The sequence below is a fragment of the Eucyclogobius newberryi genome, unplaced genomic scaffold (genome assembly GCF_026437365.1).
Source record: "Eucyclogobius newberryi isolate DKJ021-1_F unplaced genomic scaffold, fEucNew1.0.hap1 SCAF_248, whole genome shotgun sequence".
In the NCBI taxonomy this organism is placed as follows: Eukaryota; Metazoa; Chordata; class Actinopteri; order Gobiiformes; family Gobiidae; genus Eucyclogobius; species Eucyclogobius newberryi.
Window position 1 is genome coordinate 93663 of NW_027315888.1, and position 18928 is coordinate 112590.

General features: G+C 40.1%; 1 protein-coding gene across 1 annotated transcript in view; it reads left to right on the forward strand.

The window, feature by feature from the left end:
* The window catches only part of LOC140372539 (sorting nexin-14-like), a 57407-nt gene extending 45220 nt beyond the window's left edge, over window positions 1-12187 (forward strand). Inside the window, exons 21-26 of the mRNA XM_072459671.1 lie at window positions 1280-1320; window positions 1647-1766; window positions 3120-3237; window positions 6454-6618; window positions 9955-10050; window positions 12083-12187. Of these exons, the coding sequence (XP_072315772.1) occupies window positions 1280-1320; window positions 1647-1766; window positions 3120-3237; window positions 6454-6618; window positions 9955-10050; window positions 12083-12180 (638 nt within the window). The 3' untranslated portion in view covers window positions 12181-12187. The remainder of the gene's footprint in view (window positions 1-1279; window positions 1321-1646; window positions 1767-3119; window positions 3238-6453; window positions 6619-9954; window positions 10051-12082) is intronic.
* The last annotated feature ends 6741 nt before the right edge of the window (window positions 12188-18928 follow it).

Here is an 18928-nt window from a genome sequence, read left to right on the forward strand (position 1 = left end):
ACCAGTTAAAGCTTTTTATGGAGCTTTTAGGACCTGCTGTGAGCAGGAGTTACAGGAGAATCGAGACGTTACAAATGCAGGAGACGTTTCAGCTTCACTTTTAGGCCGGATTCTTCTGATTTTGGCTCTTGTTGCGCAAATGGAAAGAGTCTGTTTTACTGATGTGATTTATATGAGCTTTAAATGAGAGCTCCTGGTCCAATCAGACTCTGAGGTTTCTTACAGTAGAACTGGAGGCTTCAGTGGGACTATCTGCACAATGACCTTCAGCACAATGACCTTCAGCACAATGACCTCCTGCACAATGACCTTCAGCACCATGACCTCCAGCACAATGACCTCCAGCACAATGACCTTCAGCACAATGACCTTCAGCACAATGACCTCCAGCACAATGACCTCCTGCACAATGACCTCCAGCACAATGACCTCCTGCACAATGACCTTCAGCACAATGACCTCCAGCACAATGACCTTCAGCACAATGACCTTCAGCACAATGACCTCCTGCACAATGACCTTCAGCACAATGACCTCCTGCACAATGACCTCCTGCACAATGACCTCCAGCACAATGACCTCCTCCACGATGACCTCCTGCACAATGACCTCCTGCACAATGACCTCCTGCACAATGACCTCCAGCACAATGACCTCCTCCACGATGACCTCCTGCACAATGACCTCCTGCACAATGACCTCCTGCACAATGACCTCCTGCACAATGACCTCCAGCACAATGACCTCCTCCACAATGACCTCCTGCACAATGACCTCCTGCACAATGACCTCCTGCACAATGACCTCCAGCACAATGACCTCCAGCACAATGACCTCCAGCACAATGACCTCGGTTTGTTCAGGGTTAAGAAGCAGATCATTAAGTGTCCTCCAGGTTTTTATCTCCTTCACACGAGCTCTAAGTCTGTCTCCTTGATCGCTCTGATCAGGTTCATTGATAAATACAGCTGAGTGTTAATGCCATGTGACCTGATCATGTGACCTGATCATGTGACCTAACGGCAGCATGTAAAGAGGAAACAGAATTGGACCGAGTACTGACCCCTGTGGCACACCGTAAATTACTTTAGAACAAGGTGAGGAGCTCTGGTTTACGTGAACAAACTGGTACCAATCAGATAAATAGGATGTAAAGCAGCTGAGGGCGGGGCCTCTGAGGGCGGGGCCTCTGACACCTACATCACATTCTAACCTCTGCAGTAGAATGTTGTGGTCGATGGTCAAACGTTTCCTGACAGTATCTGCTGCTTCTTCTCAGGTAAAATCTTCAAGTCCGTCCCTGGGAAACTCATGAAAGAGGTGAGCAATCTGACCAACTGAACCTTCTGGACATGTCTTCAACTGAACCTTCTGGACATGTCTTCAACTGAACCTTCTGGACATGTCTTCAACTGAACCTTCTGGACATGTCTTCAACTGAACCTTCTGGACATGTCTTCAACTGAACCTTCTGGACATGTCTTCAACTGAACCTTCTGGACATGTCTTCAACTGAACCTTCTGGACATGTCTTCAACTGAACCTTCTGGACATGTCTTCAACTGAACCTTCTGGACGTGTCTTCAACTGAACCTTCTGGACATGTCTTCAACTGAACCTTCTGGACGTGTCTTTTGTCTCCACAGAAAGGGCAGAACCTGGATCCGTTCCTTCAGTCGTTCTTTAACTCGTGTGAATCTCCCAAACCCAAACCGAGTCGCAACGAGCTCACGGTGTTGAGTCCTACTGCACACACGGACAAGAAGGTACAAATACTACTGCAAATACTCACTCTGAAGTACTTTTACTGGACACGCCGAGTCCTACTGCACACAGGGACAAGAAGGTACAAATACTACTGCAAATACTCACTCTGAAGTACTTTTACTGGACACGCCGAGTCCTACTGCACACAGGGACAAGAAGGTACAAATACTACTGCAAATACTCACTCTGAAGTACTTTTACTGGACACGCCGAGTCCTACTGCACACACGGACAAGAAGGTACAAATACTACTGCAAATACTCACTGTGAAGTACTTTTACTGCACACGCCGAGTCCTACTGCACACACGGACAAGAAGGTACAAATACTACTGCAAATACTCACTCTGAAGTACTTTTACTGGACACGCCGAGTCCTACTGCACACAGGGACAAGAAGGTACAAATACTACTGCAAATACTCACTCTGAAGTACTTTTACTGGACACGCCGAGTCCTACTGCACACAGGGACAAGAAGGTACAAATACTACTGCAAATACTCACTCTGAAGTACTTTTACTGGACACGCCGAGTCCTACTGCACACAGGGACAAGAAGGTACAAATACTACTGCAAATACTCACTCTGAAGTACTTTTACTGGACACGCCGAGTCCTACTGCACACAGGGACAAGAAGGTACAAATACTACTGCAAATACTCACTCTGAAGTACTTTTACTGCACACGCCGAGTCCTACTGCACACACGGACAAGAAGGTACAAATACTACTGCAAATACTCACTGTGAAGTACTTTTACTGCACACGCCGAGTCCTACTGCACACAGGGACAAGAAGGTACAAATACTACTGCAAATACTCACTGTGAAGTACTTTTACTGCACACGCCGAGTCCTACTGCACACACGGACAAGAAGGTACAAATACTACTGCAAATACTCACTGTGAAGTACTTTTACTGCACACGCCGAGTCCTACTGCACACACGGACAAGAAGGTACAAATACTACTGCAAATACTCACTCTGAAGTACTTTTACTGCACACGCCGAGTCCTACTGCACACACGGACAAGAAGGTACAAATACTACTGCAAATACTCACTCTGAAGTACTTTTACTGCACACGCCGAGTCCTACTGCACACACGGACAAGAAGGTACAACTACTACTGCAAATACTCACTGTGAAGTACTTTTACTGCACACGCCGAGTCCTACTGCACACACGGACAAGAAGGTACAACTACTACTGCAAATACTCACTGTGAAGTACTTTTACTGCACACGCCGAGTCCTACTGCACACAGGGACAAGAAGGTACAAATACTACTGTAAATACTCACTCTGAAGTACTTTTACTGCACACGTTGAATCTGTTCTGGGGTTTCAGCTTTTCACTACTTTGTACCACAACAACGCATGTGACCTCGGTGACCTCTCGGACAGGAAGTGCCCTCAGAAGTACTTCCTGGAGCAGCGCGGCATGTTCGACCACATGATGTTTGTGGGTGAGTGTCACAAGTGTCTTTAAACTCATTCATTTAAATAATTCCAGCTTCTTCCTCTTCTCTGGGTCGCGGGGGCTCAGAGTGTTCAGAGTCCCCGCCTCCTTACATCACTTCCTGTTTGTGTTTCAGCTCGGGTAGTGTTCAGAGTCCCCGCCTCCTTACATCACTTCCTGTTTGTGTTTCAGCTCGGGTAGTGTTCAGAGTCCCCGCCTCTTTACATCACTTCCTGTTTGTCTTTCAGCTCGGGTAGTGTTCAGAGTCCCCGCCTCCTTACATCACTTCCTGTTTGTGTTTCAGCTCGGGTAGTGTTCAGAGTCCCCGCCTCCTTACATCACTTCCTGTTTGTGTTTCAGCTCGGGTAGTGTTCAGAGTCCCCGCCTCCTTACATCACTTCCTGTTTGTCTTTCAGCTCGGGTAGTGTTCAGAGTCCCCGCCTCCTTACATCACTTCCTGTTTGTCTTTCAGCTCGGGTAGTGTTCAGAGTCCCCGCCTCCTTACATCACTTCCTGTTTGTGTTTCAGCTCGGGTAGTGTTCAGAGTCCCCGCCTCCTTACATCACTTCCTGTTTGTCTTTCAGCTCGGGTAGTGTTCAGAGTCCCCGCCTCCTTACATCACTTCCTGTTTGTCTTTCAGCTCGGGTAGTGTTCAGAGTCCCCGCCTCCTTACATCACTTCCTGTTTGTGTTTCAGCTCGGGTAGTGTTCAGAGTCCCCGCCTCTTTACATCACTTCCTGTTTGTCTTTCAGCTCGGGTAGTGTTCAGAGTCCCCGCCTCCTTACATCACTTCCTGTTTGTCTTTCAGCTCGGGTAGTGTTCAGAGTCCCCGCCTCCTTACATCACTTCCTGTTTGTGTTTCAGCTCGGGTAGTGTTCAGAGTCCCCGCCTCCTTACATCACTTCCTGTTTGTGTTTCAGCTCGGGTAGTGTTCAGAGTCCCCGCCTCTTTACATCACTTACTGTTTGTCTTTCAGCTCGGGTAGTGTTCAGAGTCCCCGCCTCCTTACATCACTTCCTGTTTGTCTTTCAGCTCGGGTAGTGTTCAGAGTCCCCGCCTCCTTACATCACTTCCTGTTTGTGTTTCAGCTCGGGTAGTGTTCAGAGTCCCCGCCTCTTTACATCACTTCCTGTTTGTCTTTCAGCTCGGGTAGTGTTCAGAGTCCCCGCCTCCTTACATCACTTCCTGTTTGTCTTTCAGCTCGGGTAGTGTTCAGAGTCCCCGCCTCCTTACATCACTTCCTGTTTGTGTTTCAGCTCGGGTAGTGTTCAGAGTCCCCGCCTCCTTACATCACTTCCTGTTTGTGTTTCAGCTCGGGTAGTGTTCAGAGTCCCCGCCTCTTTACATCACTTCCTGTTTGTCTTTCAGCTCGGGTAGTGTTCAGAGTCCCCGCCTCCTTACATCACTTCCTGTTTGTCTTTCAGCTCGGGTAGTGTTCAGAGTCCCCGCCTCCTTACATCACTTCCTGTTTGTGTTTCAGCTCGGGTAGTGTTCAGAGTCCCCGCCTCTTTACATCACTTCCTGTTTGTCTTTCAGCTCGGGTAGTGTTCAGAGTCCCCGCCTCCTTACATCACTTCCTGTTTGTCTTTCAGCTCGGGTAGTGTTCAGAGTCCCCGCCTCCTTACATCACTTCCTGTTTGTGTTTCAGCTCGGGTAGTGTTCAGAGTCCCCGCCTCCTTACATCACTTCCTGTTTGTGTTTCAGCTCGGGTAGTGTTCAGAGTCCCCGCCTCTTTACATCACTTACTGTTTGTCTTTCAGCTCGGGTAGTGTTCAGAGTCCCCGCCTCCTTACATCACTTCCTGTTTGTCTTTCAGCTCGGGTAGTGTTCAGAGTCCCCGCCTCCTTACATCACTTCCTGTTTGTGTTTCAGCTCGGGTAGTGTTCAGAGTCCCCGCCTCTTTACATCACTTCCTGTTTGTGTTTCAGCTCGGGTAGTGTTCAGAGTCCCCGCCTCCTTACATCACTTCCTGTTTGTCTTTCAGCTCGGGTAGTGTTCAGAGTCCCCGCCTCCTTACATCACTTCCTGTTTGTGTTTCAGCTCGGGTAGTGTTCAGAGTCCCCGCCTCCTTACATCACTTCCTGTTTGTGTTTCAGCTCGGGTAGTGTTCAGAGTCCCCGCCTCTTTACATCACTTCCTGTTTGTCTTTCAGCTCGGGTAGTGTTCAGAGTCCCCGCCTCCTTACATCACTTCCTGTTTGTCTTTCAGCTCGGGTAGTGTTCAGAGTCCCCGCCTCCTTACATCACTTCCTGTTTGTCTTTCAGCTCGGGTAGTGTTCAGAGTCCCCGCCTCCTTACATCACTTCCTGTTTGTCTTTCAGCTCGGGTAGTGTTCAGAGTCCCCGCCTCCTTACATCACTTCCTGTTTGTGTTTCAGCTCGGGTAGTGTTCAGAGTCCCCGCCTCCTTACATCACTTCCTGTTTGTCTTTCAGCTCGGGTAGTGTTCATAGTCCCCGCCTCCTTACATCACTTCCTGTTTGTGTTTCAGCTCGGGTAGTGTTCAGAGTCCCCACCTCCTTACATCACTTCCTGTTTGTCTTTCAGCTCGGGTAGTGTTCAGAGTCCCCGCCTCCTTACATCACTTCCTGTTTGTGTTTCAGCTCGGGTAGTGTTCAGAGTCCCCGCCTCCTTACATCACTTCCTGTTTGTCTTTCAGCTCGGGTAGTGTTCAGAGTCCCCCCCCCCCCCCCCCCCCCCCCCCCCCCCCCCCCCCCCCCCCCCCCCCCCCCCCCCCCCCCCCCCCCCCCCCCCCATCACTTCCTGTTTGTCTTTCAGCTCGGGTAGTGTTCAGAGTCCCCGCCTCCTTACATCACTTCCTGTTTGTGTTTCAGCTCGGGTAGTGTTCAGAGTCCCCGCCTCCTTACATCACTTCCTGTTTGTCTTTCAGCTCGGGTAGTGTTCAGAGTCCCCGCCTCCTTACATCACTTCCTGTTTGTCTTTCAGCTCGGGTAGTGTTCAGAGTCCCCGCCTCCTTACATCACTTCCTGTTTGTCTTTCAGCTCGGGTAGTGTTCAGAGTCCCCGCCTCCTTACATCACTTCCTGTTTGTCTTTCAGCTCGGGTAGTGTTCAGAGTCCCCGCCTCCTTACATCACTTCCTGTTTGTCTTTCAGCTCGGGTAGTGTTCAGAGTCCCCGCCTCCTTACATCACTTCCTGTTTGTGTTTCAGCTCGGGTAGTGTTCAGAGTCCCCGCCTCCTTACATCACTTCCTGTTTGTGTTTCAGCTCGGGTAGTGTTCAGAGTCCCCGCCTCCTTACATCACTTCCTGTGCGCTCTCAGAATTGTGGCTAAACGTTCATTCGAGTCGTATCTGGATCATCTCATGAACCACAAACTGGAGCAGCTTCTGCAGGAACATCGCCTCGTGTCTCTCATCACGCAACTCCGAGGTCTGGACATGCCCCTGTTTGACACCATTTTTACCTGTTTCAGACAGTGTTTTAAACGTGTTTTTACATGTTTCAGATGCAGTGTTTTAAAGGTGTTTTTACATGTTTTAAACTTGTTTTTACATGTTTCAGATGTAGTGTTTTAAAGGTGTTTTTACATGTTTTAAACGTGTTTTAACATGTTTCAGATGCAGTGTTTTAAACGTGTTTTTACATGTTTCAGATGTAGTGTTTTAAAGGTGTTTTTACATGTTTTAAACGTGTTTTTACATGTTTCAGATGTAGTGTTTTAAATGTGTTTTTACATGTTTTAAACGTGTTTTTACATGTTTCAGATGTAGTGTTTTAAATGTGTTTTTACATGTTTCAGATTTAGTGTTTTAAAGGTGTTTTTACATGTTTTAAACGTGTTTTTACATGTTTCAGATGTAGTGTTTTAAAGGTGTTTTTACATGTTTTAAACGTGTTTTTACATGTTTCAGATGTAGTGTTTTAAATGTGTTTTTACATGTTTCAGATTTAGTGTTTTAAAGGTGTTTTTACATGTTTTAAACGTGTTTTTACATGTTTCAGATGCAGTGTTTTAAACGTGTTTTTACATGTTTCAGATGTAGTGTTTTAAAGGTGTTTTTACATGTTTTAAACGTGTTTTTACATGTTTCAGATGTAGTGTTTTAAACGTGTTTTTACATGTTTCAGATGCAGTGTTTTAAACGTGTTTTTACATGTTTTAAAGGTGTTTTTACATGTTTCAGATGTAGTGTTTTAAAGGTGTTTTTACATGTTTTAAACGTGTTTTTACATGTTTCAGATGCAGTGTTTTAAACGTGTTTTTACATGTTTCAGGTGTAGTGTTTTAAAGGTGTTTTTACATGTTTTAAACGTGTTTTTACATGTTTCAGATGTAGTGTTTTAAATGTGTTTTTACATGTTTTAAACGTGTTTTTACATGTTTCAGATGCAGTGTTTTAAACGTGTTTTTACATGTTTCAGATGTAGTGTTTTAAAGGTGTTTTTACATGTTTCAGATGCAGTGTTTTAAACGTGTTTTTACATGTTTTAAACGTGTTTTTACATGTTTCAGATGCAGTGTTTCAAAGGTGTTTTTACATGTTTCAGATGCAGTGTTTTAAAGGTGTTTTTACATGTTTCAGATGCAGTGTTTTAAACGTGTTTTTACATGTTTCAGATGCAGTGTTTTAAACGTGTTTTTACATGTTTTAAACGTGTTTTTACATGTTTCAGATGCAGTGTTTTAAGCGTGTTTTTACATGTTTCAGATGCAGTGTTTTAAACGTGTTTTTACATGTTTCAGATGCAGTGTTTTAAACGTGTTTTCACATGTTTCAGATGCAGTGTTTTAAAGGTGTTTTTACATGTTTCAGATGCAGTGTTTAAAGGTGTTTTTACATGTTTCAGATGCAGTGTTTTAAAGGTGTTTTTACATGTTTCAGACAGTGTTTAAAGGTGTTTTTACATGTTTCAGACAGTGTTTAAAGGTGTTTTTACATGTTTCAGATGCAGTGTTTTAAAGGTGTTTTTACATGTTTCAGATGCAGTGTTTAAAGGTGTTTTTACATGTTTCAGACAGTGTTTAAAGGTGTTTTTACATGTTTCAGACAGTGTTTAAAGGTGTTTTTACATGTTTCAGATGCAGTGTTTAAAGGTGTTTTTACATGTTTCAGACAGTGTTTAAAGGTGTTTTTACATGTTTCAGATGCAGTGTTTAAAGGTGTTTTTACATGTTTCAGACAGTGTTTAAAGGTGTTTTTACATGTTTCAGATGCAGTGTTTAAAGGTGTTTTTACATGTTTCAGATGCAGTGTTTAAAGGTGTTTTTACATGTTTCAGACAGTGTTTAAAGGTGTTTTTACATGTTTCAGACAGTGTTTAAAGGTGTTTTTACATGTTTCAGATGCAGTGTTTAAAGGTGTTTTTACATGTTTCAGACAGTGTTTAAAGGTGTTTTTACATGTTTCAGACAGTGTTTAAAGGTGTTTTTACATGTTTCAGACAGTGTTTAAAGGTGTTTTTACATGTTTCAGACAGTGTTTAAAGGTGTTTTTACATGTTTCAGATGCAGTGTTTAAAGGTGTTTTTACATGTTTCAGACAGTGTTTAAAGGTGTTTTTACATGTTTCAGATGCAGTGTTTAAAGGTGTTTTTACATGTTTCAGACAGTGTTTAAAGGTGTTTTTACATGTTTCAGACAGTGTTTAAAGGTGTTTTTACATGTTTCAGACAGTGTTTAAAGGTGTTTTTACATGTTTCAGATGCAGTGTTTAAAGGTGTTTTTACATGTTTCAGATGCAGTGTTTAAAGGTGTTTTTACATGTTTCAGATGCAGTGTTTAAAGGTGTTTTTACATGTTTCAGATGCAGTGTTTTAAAGGTGTTTTTACATGTTTCAGACAGTGTTTAAAGGTGTTTTTACATGTTTCAGATGCAGTGTTTAAAGGTGTTTTTACATGTTTCAGACAGTGTTTAAAGGTGTTTTTACATGTTTCAGACAGTGTTTAAAGGTGTTTTTACATGTTTCAGACAGTGTTTAAAGGTGTTTTTACATGTTTCAGATGCAGTGTTTTAAAGGTGTTTTTACATGTTTCAGACAGTGTTTAAAGGTGTTTTTACATGTTTCAGATGCAGTGTTTAAAGGTGTTTTTACATGTTTCAGACAGTGTTTAAAGGTGTTTTTACATGTTTCAGACAGTGTTTAAAGGTGTTTTTACATGTTTCAGATGCAGTGTTTAAAGGTGTTTTTACATGTTTCAGATGCAGTGTTTAAAGGTGTTTTTACATGTTTCAGATGCAGTGTTTAAAGGTGTTTTTACATGTTTCAGATGCAGTGTTTTAAAGGTGTTTTTACATGTTTCAGACAGTGTTTAAAGGTGTTTTTACATGTTTCAGATGCAGTGTTTAAAGGTGTTTTTACATGTTTCAGACAGTGTTTAAAGGTGTTTTTACATGTTTCAGACAGTGTTTAAAGGTGTTTTTACATGTTTCAGACAGTGTTTAAAGGTGTTTTTACATGTTTCAGATGCAGTGTTTAAAGGTGTTTTTACATGTTTCAGATGCAGTGTTTAAAGGTGTTTTTACATGTTTCAGACAGTGTTTAAAGGGGTTTTTACATGTTTCAGACAGTGTTTAAAGGTGTTTTTACATGTTTCAGATGCAGTGTTTAAAGGTGTTTTTACATGTTTCAGATGCAGTGTTTTAAACGTGTTTTTACATGTTTCAGACAGTGTTTAAAGGTGTTTTTACATGTTTCAGATGCAGTGTTTTAAAGGTGTTTTTACATGTTTCAGACAGTGTTTAAAGGTGTTTTTACATGTTTCAGATGCAGTGTTCTGTGAGGTCTCGGAGCAGCGCAGTCTTGAGGACAAACAGATCCGAGCGAAGCAAACGTTTGAGGAGATGATGAAGTATCTGCCAGGTCAGTACGTCCAGCTGCTCGTGGCTCTTTCTCTTGTTGGGGCGGAGCTCAGACACTTTATTCCACTGGATTATTGTTGTTTCAATGTGAGCTGGCCCCAAGCCCCCCCCAGGTTTAGTCTTGGTTTAGTCTTGGTTTAGTCCTGGTTTAGACCTGGTTTAGACCTGGTTTAGACCTGGTTTAGTCCTGGTTTAGACCTGGTTTAGACCTGGTTTAGACCTGGTTTGGTCCTGGTTTAGTCCTGGTTTAGTCCTGGTTTAGACCTGGTTTAGTCCTGGTTTAGTCCTGGTTTAGTCCTGGTTTAGTCCTGGTTTAGACCTGGTTTAGACCTGGTTTAGACCTGGTTTAGTCCTGGTTTAGACCTGGTTTAGACCTGGTTTAGACCTGGTTTAGTCCTGGTTTAGACCTGGTTTAGACCTGGTTTAGACCTGGTTTAGACCTGGTTTAGACCTGGTTTAGTCCTGGTTTAGACCTGGTTTAGACCTGGTTTAGTCCTGGTTTAGACCTGGTTTAGTCCTGCTTTAGTTCTGGTTTAGTCCTGGTTTAGACCTGGTTTAGACCTGGTTTAGACCTGGTTTAGACCTGGTTTAGTCCTGGTTTAGACCTGGTTTAGACCTGGTTTAGTCCTGGTTTAGTCCTGGTTTAGACCTGGTTTAGTCCTGGTTTAGACCTGGTTTAGTCCTGGTTTAGACCTGGTTTAGACCTGGTTTAGTCCTGGTTTAGACCTGGTTTAGACCTGGTTTAGTCCTGGTTTAGACCTGGTTTAGACCTGGTTTAGACCTGGTTTAGTCCTGGTTTAGACCTGGTTTAGACCTGGTTTAGACCTGGTTTAGTCCTGGTTTAGACCTGGTTTAGACCTGGTTTAGACCTGGTTTAGACCTGGTTTAGACCTGGTTTAGTCCTGGTTTAGACCTGGTTTAGACCTGGTTTAGTCCTGGTTTAGTCCTGGTTTAGACCTGGTTTAGTCCTGGTTTAGACCTGGTTTAGTCCTGGTTTAGTCCTGGTTTAGACCTGGTTTAGTCCTGGTTTAGACCTGGTTTAGTCCTGGTTTAGACCTGGTTTAGACCTGGTTTAGTCCTGGTTTAGTCCTGGTTTAGTCCTGGTTTAGTCCTGGTTTAGACCTGGTTTAGTCCTGGTTTAGACCTGGTTTAGTCCTGGTTTAGTCCTGGTTTAGACCTGGTTTAGTCCTGGTTTAGACCTGGTTTAGACCTGGTTTAGACTTGGTTTAGACCTGGTTTAGACCTGGTTTAGACCTGGTTTAGTCCTGGTTTAGACCTGGTTTAGACCTGGTTTAGTCCTGGTTTAGACCTGGTTTAGTCCTGGTTTAGTCCTGGTTTAGACCTGGTTTAGTCCTGGTTTAGACCTGGTTTAGTCCTGGTTTAGTCCTGGTTTAGTCCTGGTTTAGACCTGGTTTAGTCCTGGTTTAGTCCTGGTTTAGACCTGGTTTAGTCCTGGTTTAGACCTGGTTTAGACCTGGTTTAGACCTGGTTTAGACCTGGTTTAGTCCTGGTTTAGACCTGGTTTAGACCTGGTTTAGACTTGGTTTAGACCTGGTTTAGACCTGGTTTAGACCTGGTTTAGTCCTGGTTTAGACCTGGTTTAGACCTGGTTTAGTCCTGGTTTAGACCTGGTTTAGTCCTGGTTTAGTCCTGGTTTAGACCTGGTTTAGACCTGGTTTAGACCTGGTTTAGTCCTGGTTTAGTCCTGGTTTAGTCCTGGTTTAGTCCTGGTTTAGACCTGGTTTAGTCCTGGTTTAGACCTGGTTTAGTCCTGGTTTAGTCCTGGTTTAGACCTGGTTTAGTCCTGGTTTAGTCCTGGTTTAGACCTGGTTTAGACCTGGTTTAGACCTGGTTTAGACCTGGTTTAGACTTGGTTTAGACCTGGTTTAGACCTGGTTTAGACTTGGTTTAGACCTGGTTTAGACCTGGTTTAGACCTGGTTTAGTCCTGGTTTAGACCTGGTTTAGTCCTGGTTTAGACCTGCTTTAGACCTGGTTTAGACCTGTTTTTTTAGTTCATTTTATTTTCCTCAGATTTCGTGGTTAAACTCATCGGAGACGAAGCGAAATATGAAGGAGTGAGACTTCTGTTCAACACGATTCAGCAGCCGCTGCTCAACAAACAGGTCTGAAACAAACAAACAAACAAACAAACAGGTCTGAAACAAACAAACAGGTCTGAAACAAACAAACAGGTCTGAAACAAACAAACAAACAAACAAACAGGTCTGAAACAAACAAACAGGTCTGAAACAAACAAACAGGTCTGAAACAAACAAACAAACAAACAGGTCTGAAACAAACAAACAAACAAACAAACAGGTCTGAAACAAACAAACAAACAAACAAACAGGTCTGAAACAAACAAACAAACAAACAGGTCTGAAACAAACAAACAAACAAACAGGTCTGAAACAAACAAACAAACAAACAAACAGGTCTGAAACAAACAAACAAACAAACAAACAGGTCTGAAACAAACAAACAGGTCTGAAACAAACAAACAAACAAACAAACAGGTCTGAAACAAACAAACAAACAGGTCTGAAACAAACAAACAAACAAACAAACAGGTCTGAAACAAACAAACAAACAAACAGGTCTGAAACAAACAAACAGGTCTGAAACAAACAAACAAACAAACAAACAGGTCTGAAACAAACAAACAAACAAACAGGTCTGAAACAAACAAACAAACAAACAAACAAACAGGTCTGAAACAAACAAACAAACAAACAGGTCTGAAACAAACAAACAAACAAACAAACAAACAAACAGGTCTGAAACAAACAAACAGGTCTGAAACAAACAAACAAACAAACAAACAGGTCTGAAACAAACAAACAGGTCTGAAACAAACAAACAAACAAACAAACAGGTCTGAAACAAACAAACAAACAGGTCTGAAACAAACAAACAAACAAACAGGTCTGAAACAAACAAACAAACAAACAGGTCTGAAACAAACAAACAAACAGGTCTGAAACAAACAAACAAACAGGTCTGAAACAAACAAACAAACAAACAGGTCTGAAACAAACAAACAAACAGGTCTGAAACAAACAAACAGGTCTGAAACAAACAAACAGGTCTGAAACAAACAAACAAACAAACAGGTCTGAAACAAACAAACAAACAAACAGGTCTGAAACAAACAAACAAACAAACAAACAAACAGGTCTGAAACAAACAAACAGGTCTGAAACAAACAAACAAACAAACAGGTCTGAAACAAACAAACAAACAAACAGGTCTGAAACAAACAAAAAAACAAACAGGTCTGAAACAAACAAACAAACAAACAGGTCTGAAACAAACAAACAAACAAACAGGTCTGAAACAAACAAACAAACAAACAAACAGGTCTGAAACAAACAAACAAACAAACAGGTCTGAAACAAACAAACAAACAAACAAACAGGTCTGAAACAAACAAACAGGTCTGAAACAAACAAACAAACAAACAAACAAACAAACAGGTCTGAAACAAACAAACAAACAGGTCTGAAACAAACAAACAAACAGGTCTGAAACAAACAAACAAACAAACAAACAGGTCTGAAACAAACAAACAAACAAACAGGTCTGAAACAAACAAACAAACAAACAGGTCTGAAACAAACAAACAAACAAACAGGTCTGAAACAAACAAACAAACAAACAGGTCTGAAACAAACAAACAAACAGGTCTGAAACAAACAAACAAACAAACAGGTCTGAAACAAACAAACAAACAAACAAACAAACAGGTCTGAAACAAACAAACAAACAAACAAACAGGTCTGAAACAAACAAACAAACAGGTCTGAAACAAACAAACAAACAAACAAACAGGTCTGAAACAAACAAACAAACAGGTCTGAAACAAACAAACAGGTCTGAAACAAACAAACAGGTCTGAAACAAACAAACAAACAGGTCTGAAACAAACAAACAAACAAACAGGTCTGAAACAAACAAACAGGTCTGAAACAAACAAACAGGTCTGAAACAAACAAACAAACAAACAGGTCTGAAACAAACAAACAAACAAACAGGTCTGAAACAAACAAACAAACAAACAGGTCTGAAACAAACAAACAAACAGGTCTGAAACAAACAAACAGGTCTGAAACAAACAAACAGGTCTGAAACAAACAAACAAACAGGTCTGAAACAAACAAACAAACAAACAGGTCTGAAACAAACAAACAAACAAACAGGTCTGAAACAAACAAACAAACAAACAGGTCTGAAACAAACAAACAGGTCTGAAACAAACAAACAAACAGGTCTGAAACAAACAAACAAACAAACAGGTCTGAAACAAACAAACAAACAGGTCTGAAACAAACAAACAGGTCTGAAACAAACAAACAAACAAACAGGTCTGAAACAAACAAACAAACAAACAAACAGGTCTGAAACAAACAAACAAACAAACAAACAAACAGGTCTGAAACAAACAAACAGGTCTGAAACAAACAAACAGGTCTGAAACAAACAAACAAACAAACAAACAGGTCTGAAACAAACAAACAGGTCTGAAACAAACAAACAGGTCTGAAACAAACAAACAAACAAACAGGTCTGAAACAAACAAACAAACAAACAAACAGGTCTGAAACAAACAAACAAACAAACAAACAGGTCTGAAACAAACAAACAAACAAACAGGTCTGAAACAAACAAACAAACAAACAGGTCTGAAACAAACAAACAAACAAACAAACAGGTCTGAAACAAACAAACAAACAAACAGGTCTGAAACAAACAAACAGGTCTGAAACAAACAAACAAACAAACAAACAGGTCTGAAACAAACAAACAAACAGGTCTGAAACAAACAAACAAACAAACAAACAGGTCTGAAACAAACAAACAAACAAACAGGTCTGAAACAAACAAACAGGTCTGAAACAAACAAACAAACAAACAAACAGGTCTGAAACAAACAAACAAACAAACAGGTCTGAAACAAACAAACAAACAAACAAACAAACAGGTCTGAAACAAACAAACAAACAAACAGGTCTGAAACAAACAAACAAACAAACAAACAGGTCTGAAACAAACAAACAGGTCTGAAACAAACAAACAAACAAACAAACAGGTCTGAAACAAACAAACAGGTCTGAAACAAACAAACAAACAAACAAACAGGTCTGAAACAAACAAACAAACAGGTCTGAAACAAACAAACAAACAAACAGGTCTGAAACAAACAAACAAACAAACAGGTCTGAAACAAACAAACAAACAGGTCTGAAACAAACAAACAAACAGGTCTGAAACAAACAAACAAACAAACAGGTCTGAAACAAACAAACAAACAGGTCTGAAACAAACAAACAGGTCTGAAACAAACAAACAGGTCTGAAACAAACAAACAAACAAACAGGTCTGAAACAAACAAACAAACAAACAGGTCTGAAACAAACAAACAAACAAACAAACAAACAGGTCTGAAACAAACAAACAGGTCTGAAACAAACAAACAAACAGGTCTGAAACAAACAAACAGGTCTGAAACAAACAAACAAACAAACAGGTCTGAAACAAACAAACAAACAAACAGGTCTGAAACAAACAAAAAAACAAACAGGTCTGAAACAAACAAACAAACAAACAGGTCTGAAACAAACAAACAAACAAACAGGTCTGAAACAAACAAACAAACAAACAAACAGGTCTGAAACAAACAAACAAACAAACAGGTCTGAAACAAACAAACAAACAAACAAACAGGTCTGAAACAAACAAACAGGTCTGAAACAAACAAACAAACAAACAAACAAACAAACAGGTCTGAAACAAACAAACAAACAGGTCTGAAACAAACAAACAAACAGGTCTGAAACAAACAAACAAACAAACAAACAGGTCTGAAACAAACAAACAAACAAACAGGTCTGAAACAAACAAACAAACAAACAGGTCTGAAACAAACAAACAAACAAACAGGTCTGAAACAAACAAACAAACAAACAGGTCTGAAACAAACAAACAAACAGGTCTGAAACAAACAAACAAACAAACAGGTCTGAAACAAACAAACAAACAAACAAACAAACAGGTCTGAAACAAACAAACAAACAAACAAACAGGTCTGAAACAAACAAACAAACAGGTCTGAAACAAACAAACAAACAAACAAACAGGTCTGAAACAAACAAACAAACAGGTCTGAAACAAACAAACAGGTCTGAAACAAACAAACAGGTCTGAAACAAACAAACAAACAGGTCTGAAACAAACAAACAAACAAACAGGTCTGAAACAAACAAACAGGTCTGAAACAAACAAACAGGTCTGAAACAAACAAACAAACAAACAGGTCTGAAACAAACAAACAAACAAACAGGTCTGAAACAAACAAACAAACAAACAGGTCTGAAACAAACAAACAAACAGGTCTGAAACAAACAAACAGGTCTGAAACAAACAAACAGGTCTGAAACAAACAAACAAACAGGTCTGAAACAAACAAACAAACAAACAGGTCTGAAACAAACAAACAAACAAACAGGTCTGAAACAAACAAACAAACAAACAGGTCTGAAACAAACAAACAGGTCTGAAACAAACAAACAAACAGGTCTGAAACAAACAAACAAACAAACAGGTCTGAAACAAACAAACAAACAGGTCTGAAACAAACAAACAGGTCTGAAACAAACAAACAAACAAACAGGTCTGAAACAAACAAACAAACAAACAAACAGGTCTGAAACAAACAAACAAACAAACAAACAAACAGGTCTGAAACAAACAAACAGGTCTGAAACAAACAAACAAACAGGTCTGAAACAAACAAACAAACAAACAGGTCTGAAACAAACAAACAGGTCTGAAACAAACAAACAAACAGGTCTGAAACAAACAAACAAACAAACAGGTCTGAAACAAACAAACAAACAAACAGGTCTGAAACAAACAAACAAACAAACAGGTCTGAAACAAACAAACAAACAAACAAACAAACAGGTCTGAAACAAACAAACAAACAAACAGGTCTGAAACAAACAAACAAACAAACAAACAGGTCTGAAACAAACAAACAGGTCTGAAACAAACAAACAAACAAACAAACAGGTCTGAAACAAACAAACAAACAGGTCTGAAACAAACAAACAAACAGGTCTGAAACAAACAAACAAACAAACAAACAGGTCTGAAACAAACAAACAAACAAACAGGTCTGAAACAAACAAACAAACAAACAAACAGGTCTGAAACAAACAAACAAACAAACAGGTCTGAAACAAACAAACAAACAAACAGGTCTGAAACAAACAAACAAACAGGTCTGAAACAAACAAACAAACAGGTCTGAAACAAACAAACAAACAAACAGGTCTGAAACAAACAAACAAACAAACAAACAAACAGGTCTGAAACAAACAAACAAACAAACAAACAGGTCTGAAACAAACAAACAAACAAACAGGTCTGAAACAAACAAACAAACAAACAAACAGGTCTGAAACAAACAAACAAACAAACAAACAGGTCTGAAACAAACAAACAGGTCTGAAACAAACAAACAGGTCTGAAACAAACAAACAAACAAACAGGTCTGAAACAAACAAACAAACAAACAAACAGGTCTGAAACAAACAAACAAACAAACAAACAGGTCTGAAACAAACAAACAAACAAACAGGTCTGAAACAAACAAACAAACAAACAAACAGGTCTGAAACAAACAAACAAACAAACAAACAAACAGGTCTGAAACAAACAAACAAACAAACAAACAGGTCTGAAACAAACAAACAGGTCTGAAACAAACAAACAAACAAACAAACAGGTCTGAAACAAACAAACAAACAGGTCTGAAACAAACAAACAAACAAACAAACAGGTCTGAAACAAACAAACAAACAAACAGGTCTGAAACAAACAAACAGGTCTGAAACAAACAAACAAACAAACAAACAGGTCTGAAACAAACAAACAAACAGGTCTGAAACAAACAAACAAACAAACAGGTCTGAAACAAACAAACAAACAAACAAACAAACAGGTCTGAAACAAACAAACAAACAAACAGGTCTGAAACAAACAAACAAACAAACAAACAAACAAACAGGTCTGAAACAAACAAACAGGTCTGAAACAAACAAACAAACAAACAAACAGGTCTGAAACAAACAAACAGGTCTGAAACAAACAAACAAACAAACAAACAGGTCTGAAACAAACAAACAAACAGGTCTGAAACAAACAAACAAACAAACAGGTCTGAAACAAACAAACAAACAAACAGGTCTGAAACAAACAAACAAACAGGTCTGAAACAAACAAACAAACAGGTCTGAAACAAACAAACAAACAAACAGGTCTGAAACAAACAAACAAACAGGTCTGAAACAAACAAACAAACAGGTCTGAAACAAACAAACAGGTCTGAAACAAACAAACAGGTCTGAAACAAACAAACAAACAAACAGGTCTGAAACAAACAAACAAACAAACAGGTCTGAAACAAACAAACAAACAGGTCTGAAACAAACAAACAAACAAACAGGTCTGAAACAAACAAACAGGTCTGAAACAAACAAACAAACAAACAGGTCTGAAACAAACAAACAAACAAACAGGTCTGAAACAAACAAACAAACAAACAGGTCTGAAACAAACAAACAAACAAACAGGTCTGAAACAAACAAACAAACAAACAGGTCTGAAACAAACAAACAAACAAACAAACAGGTCTGAAACAAACAAACAAACAAACAGGTCTGAAACAAACAAACAAACAAACAAACAGGTCTGAAACAAACAAACAGGTCTGAAACAAACAAACAAACAAACAGGTCTGAAACAAACAAACAAACAGGTCTGAAACAAACAAACAAACAGGTCTGAAACAAACAAACAAACAAACAAACAGGT